Raw genomic sequence first — 5,000 nt, 5'->3', positions numbered from 1 at the left:
GAGATAAATCAGTCTCTCTTCCCCCCCTCTCTCTGTCCTTCCCCTCACCACCGCGCTTCTTTGGTTCTGCCACTCATCTGCCATTCATCCCCCGTCCTCCGCCACATCCCTCCTCCTCACTTCTCCTCCTCCGTTTCTCCGTCAGGATGGCTCTCGCGCGGGCAGAGAGAGGAAGAAGACGGTCTCCTTCAGCCACAGCCTGTCAGAGAAGAAGATCAGCAGTGCCGCAGACTGCATCAGCTCCATGGTGGGTAACCCAGGAGTAGGGCAACGTTTCAGGAATATTCACAAACCTCCCATGGGAATTAATGGGTTTGGGAATAAACCGGAAAACGGAATTTATTCCTGTTAATTCCCCCTAAATTTCCAGTTTATTCCTGTTAATTCCTAACCTGACGTGGGAACTCTCCATTGGAAACTGTTTGGAAAAGGGCAGGCACTGCAAAAATACTTTGCAGGTGATGGGATGAACCATCTGTCTATCACCATCTGTCACGCGCTAACTTCAACCACCCCTCGCTGTTATGACACCTAAACCTTTAATTTTTCAAATTCCTCAGAACCATTGCTGATTGGCGAGATCGTTTTCTGATCTAGCACAAACAGATCTCTATGGAGAGTTTCCAAACTGATTTGCAAGAAAAACAGAATGTGAGCTCGCGAAATCAGGATGGTCTCACAAGGCTAGTTAATTCCCATAAATTCCCATTGGGAATTTTGGAAAGTTCGTGAATATTCCTGGGATTTTGCAATCCTAACCAGGAGGTCTTCAGTTCATTGGTGAATCAATCTGTTGCCAAACGAACCCAGTGTGTGTCAACCTGAATCACAACAGTCTTTGATATCAAACTCAAACCTGTATGCCTCTGTGAAGGTGGAAGGCAGCGAGCTGAGGAAGGTGCGCTCCAACGCCAGGGTCTATCAGCGCTACTTCCTGCTGGACGCCGGCCTACAGGTGCTCCGCTGGGAACCGACCAAGAAGGAGCCCAACAAGGCCTGCGTCCCCGTCCCCTCCATCCGAGAGGTCAGCGTCCCGTAGACGTTCGTCCAAGAATGGCTCTGCTTTTCATTACAATACTTCACGCTGTCTGTGTTCACGCTGTCTGTGTTCACGCTGTCTGTGTTCACGTTGTCTGTGTTCACGTTGTCTGTGTTCACGCTGTCTGTGTTCACGCTGTCTGTGTTCACGCTGTCTGTGTTCACGCTGTCTGTGTTCACGCTGTCTGTGTTCACGTTGTCTGTGTTCACGTTGTCTGTGTTCACGTTGTCTGTGTTCACGTCTGTGTTCACGCTGTCTGTGTTCACGCTGTCTGTGTTCACGTTGTCTGTGTTCACGCTGTCTGTGTTCACGTTGTCTGTGTTCACGTTGTCTGTGTTCACGTTGTCTGTGTTCACGTCTGTGTTCACGCTGTCTGTGTTCACGCTGTCTGTGTTCACGTTGTCTGTGTTCACGTTGTCTGTGTTCACGTTGTCTGTGTTCACGTCTGTGTTCACGTTGTCTGTGTTCACGTTGTCTGTGTTCACGTTGTCTGTGTTCACGTTGTCCGTGTTCACGTTGTCTGTGTTCACGTTGTCTGTGTTCACGCTGTCTGTGTTCACGTTGTCTGTGTTCACGTCTGTGTTCATGGGATGATGCCGATAGCTTCATTGAGTAAGGTGAAGGAAATGGAAGGTTTTTCACCCCCGACCTGTCTGCACGGTTCTGATAGCGGCGCTCGTCTTGTCGCAGGTCCGTACGGGCCGCAACACGGAGATGTTCCGTACCAGCGGAGTGTACGACCAGATCTCGGAGGACTGCGCCTTCTCCATCGTCTTCGGAGAGAACTACGAGACTCTGGACTTGGTGGCCAACTCCGCGGAAGTAGCCAACGTCTGGGTGACCGGTCTCAGGTAAAGTGGGGGAGAGAGGGTCAGAGAATCAATCAATCAAAGCTTTATTTGTATAGCGCATTTCATACCCTCAGAAGTACCTCAGTAGGACGGCGTAATGTTGGTCTTGGAATGGAATAAGGCTCCCGCACGCGCTGTCTGGACGCCCTGGCCTTGACCACGGACCGAGGACTGAAACGGTGCAGTGATCAAAATGTTCAAATTTCAAAATTTCTAATTTTTATTTGCAAGCCAGGACAAAGACAACGTGCTGGAGCCTTTTGTCCTTTCATAACATCCATTAACATCCATTAATCTCCTATGTCCCTGTCCACAAGACAACTCATATAGAGTACTATCGGTCTTATATATACTGTAAGTACAGTATATGGACCGGGAAGCAAAGTCAAACTTCCAGTGAGTGAAGCGATTGGGTTTCTCTCTATGCGTCCAGGTACATGATCCAGTACGGGAAACATGCCCTGGACATGGTGGCCAGCAGCCGGGACAGCCTTCGGCTCGGCTGGCTCCGAGAGACGTTTGCGTCGGCGGCGGAGGGGCGGGGCGAGGAGGCAGGGGTCAGCCTGCGCTCGGCGGTGACGCTGATCAGGGGCGTGAACCCCGGAGTGCGGAGTGCCAAGGTGGAGCACAGGTTCAGAGAGCTCCGGAGAGTCCGGGAGAGAACGGGCGGGGCTGATGACGCTGTGACCGAGGGCGGGTCCAGAGCTAAAGACCACGAAGACAGCAGGGGCGGTGGAGGGAAGGAGGAGGAGGAGGAGAAGAAGGAGGAGAGGGTGACCAAGCAGGAGTTCATCGAAGTCTTCCATGACCTCTGCACCCGCCCGGAGATCTACTTCCTGTTGGTGCAGTTCTCTAGCAACAAGGAGTTCCTGGATACAAAAGATCTGATTAGGTTCCTGGAGGCGGAGCAAGGGGTGGCGCACGTGAGACACGCACGCACACGCGCACATACATTTTTCACACACACGCCCACACGCACACAGTCTAATTTTTTGCCTTTACTGTCACCCAGGTGAGCGAGGATGCCAGTCTGGAGCTCATCCAATCCCACGAGCCGTCGGAGGAGGGCCGTCGACAGGGCTGGCTCTCATTGGACGGCTTCACCAGCTACCTCACCTCCCCGGAGTGCCACCTCTTCGACTGGGAGCAGCGGGGGGTGTGTCAGGACATGACCCAGCCTCTCTCCCACTACTACATCAACTCCTCCCACAACACCTACCTCGTCGAGGACCAGCTGTACGGCCCCGCCGACGCCACCGGCTACGTCCACGCCCTCAAGATGGGCTGCCGCTGCGTGGAGGTGGACGTTTGGGACGGGCCCGACGGCGAGCCCCTCGTCTACGCCTCGCCCCCCTCCTCGGCCTCCTCGCCCCTGGCGCTGCGCAGCGTGCTGGAGGCCATCGGGCGCTTCGCGTTCGCCGCGTCCGAGTTCCCGCTGGTGGTGCGCGTGGAGAACCACTGCTCCCCGGGTCAGCAGCGGGCGATGTTGCGCCACCTGACCGGCGCCCTGGGGGAGCGGCTGTACACCGGCCCCGCCCCCGCCGAGGGCTACCTGCCCTCGCCCCACGCCCTGAGGGGGAGGATCCTGCTGAAGGGGCAGAAGCTGGGGGAGGGGGAGGAGGAGGACGAGGGGGCGGAGACGAGGGGACGGGGGGCGAAGGCGGCCGGCAGCGGCGGGGAGGCGGGCGAGGGAGGACAGCGACGCGCCGGCGTGGCCCCTCCCCCTTCTCCTGCTCCTCCTCCTCCTCATCCTCCACCCCCCACCACCCCCGGTCAGCCCAACGAGCTGCAGCTGCTGCGGGAGCTGTCGGACCTGGCGAGCCTCTGCCACTCCGTGCCCTTCTCAGACTTCCGGACCTCGTCCCAGAGCCAGAAGCCCTGGGAGGTGTGTTCCCTCAGCGAGGGGCTCGCCGTGCGCCTCGCCTCCGAGCGGCCCGGAGACTTCGTCAACCACAACAAGCGCTTCCTGACGCGCGTCTTCCCCAACCCGGCGCGCGTGGACTCCAGCAACCTCAACCCCCAGGACCTGTGGAAGTGCGGGTGCCAGATGGTGGGGATGAACTACCAGTACCCCGGGCTCATGATGGACCTGAACACCGCCTGGTTCCGGCAGAACGGCAACTGCGGCTACGTGCTCCGGCCCGCCATCATGCGGCAGGAAGTGTCATACTTCAGCGCCGACACGCGCGACTCGGTGCCGGGCGTGTCCCCTCAGCTGCTTCATGTCAAGGTGAGGACATTACTCACTACATGTTAAGGTGAGGACATTACTTACTTCATGTTAAGGTGAGGACATTACTTACTTCATGTCAAGGTGAGGACATTACTTTGGGACATGCACTTTATCATGTCCCATTTGTGCACACTTGCATTGGATTTCAATTAACCGAATGACCTTAATGAGATTAAGGAAGTCAAGTAAATATATTGAAATATAATAGAATAATAATAAGGTTAACCAAGTCAATCAATCAATTAGTCAACCAACCAACCAATCCACCCGCCAGGTGATCAGTGGTCAGAACCTGCCCAGGCCGAGGGGCGCGGGGGCCAAGGGTGACGTGGTGGACCCCTACGTCTACGTGGAGATCCACGGCATCCCGGCCGACTGCGCTGAGCGACGGACCAGAACGGTCACCCAGAACGGAGACAACCCCATCTTTGACGAGAGCTTCGAGTTCCAGATCAACCTGCCGGAGCTGGCCATGGTCCGCTTCATGGTGCTGGATGACGACTTCATAGGAGATGAGTTCATAGGTGAGCGTCCAGGAGAGGAAAGGGAACGTGTCCACTTCCTCTCGGGGCTCAAATCCAGAGATGACACGCCCACCTGTGTGTTTCTCCTCGTGGTGGTGCCCAAAGTCAAAAAAAGAATAATCCCGCACACAGGAGAACAAGATGAAACGAGCGCGTGGGTGTGTGTGTGTGTGTGTGTCCGTGCGCGTGCCGCTTTTACAAATGCTAGTAAACTGTTCCCCCCTATTTCCTGACAGGTCAATACACCATCCCTCTGGAGTGTCTGCAGCCGGGCTACCGGCACGTACCACTGCAGTCTCTCACGGGGGAGGACCTCCCGCACGCGCGGCTCTTTGTCCACGTGGCCCTGACCG

General features: G+C 56.1%; 1 protein-coding gene across 1 annotated transcript in view; it reads left to right on the top strand.

The window, feature by feature from the left end:
- LOC311323290 (inactive phospholipase C-like protein 2) overlaps nucleotides 1–5,000 on the top strand; it is a gene marked incomplete at both ends in the record, with an annotated part of 30,196 nt that overhangs the window by 15,495 nt on the left and 9,701 nt on the right. Inside the window, 7 exons of the mRNA XM_084455491.1 lie at nucleotides 146–247; nucleotides 875–1,024; nucleotides 1,730–1,890; nucleotides 2,324–2,813; nucleotides 2,903–4,120; nucleotides 4,398–4,647; nucleotides 4,884–5,000. The exon at nucleotides 4,884–5,000 is cut by the window's right edge and continues 170 nt beyond it. Of these exons, the coding sequence (XP_084311617.1) occupies nucleotides 146–247; nucleotides 875–1,024; nucleotides 1,730–1,890; nucleotides 2,324–2,813; nucleotides 2,903–4,120; nucleotides 4,398–4,647; nucleotides 4,884–5,000 (2,488 nt within the window). The remainder of the gene's footprint in view (nucleotides 1–145; nucleotides 248–874; nucleotides 1,025–1,729; nucleotides 1,891–2,323; nucleotides 2,814–2,902; nucleotides 4,121–4,397; nucleotides 4,648–4,883) is intronic.

This window comes from Borostomias antarcticus, assembly GCF_949987555.1.
Source record: "Borostomias antarcticus genome assembly, chromosome: 21".
NCBI lineage: Eukaryota > Metazoa > Chordata > Actinopteri > Stomiiformes > Stomiidae > Borostomias > Borostomias antarcticus.
Note: the sequence above shows the minus strand (reverse complement) of the source record. Positions and strands in the feature narration are given on the sequence as shown.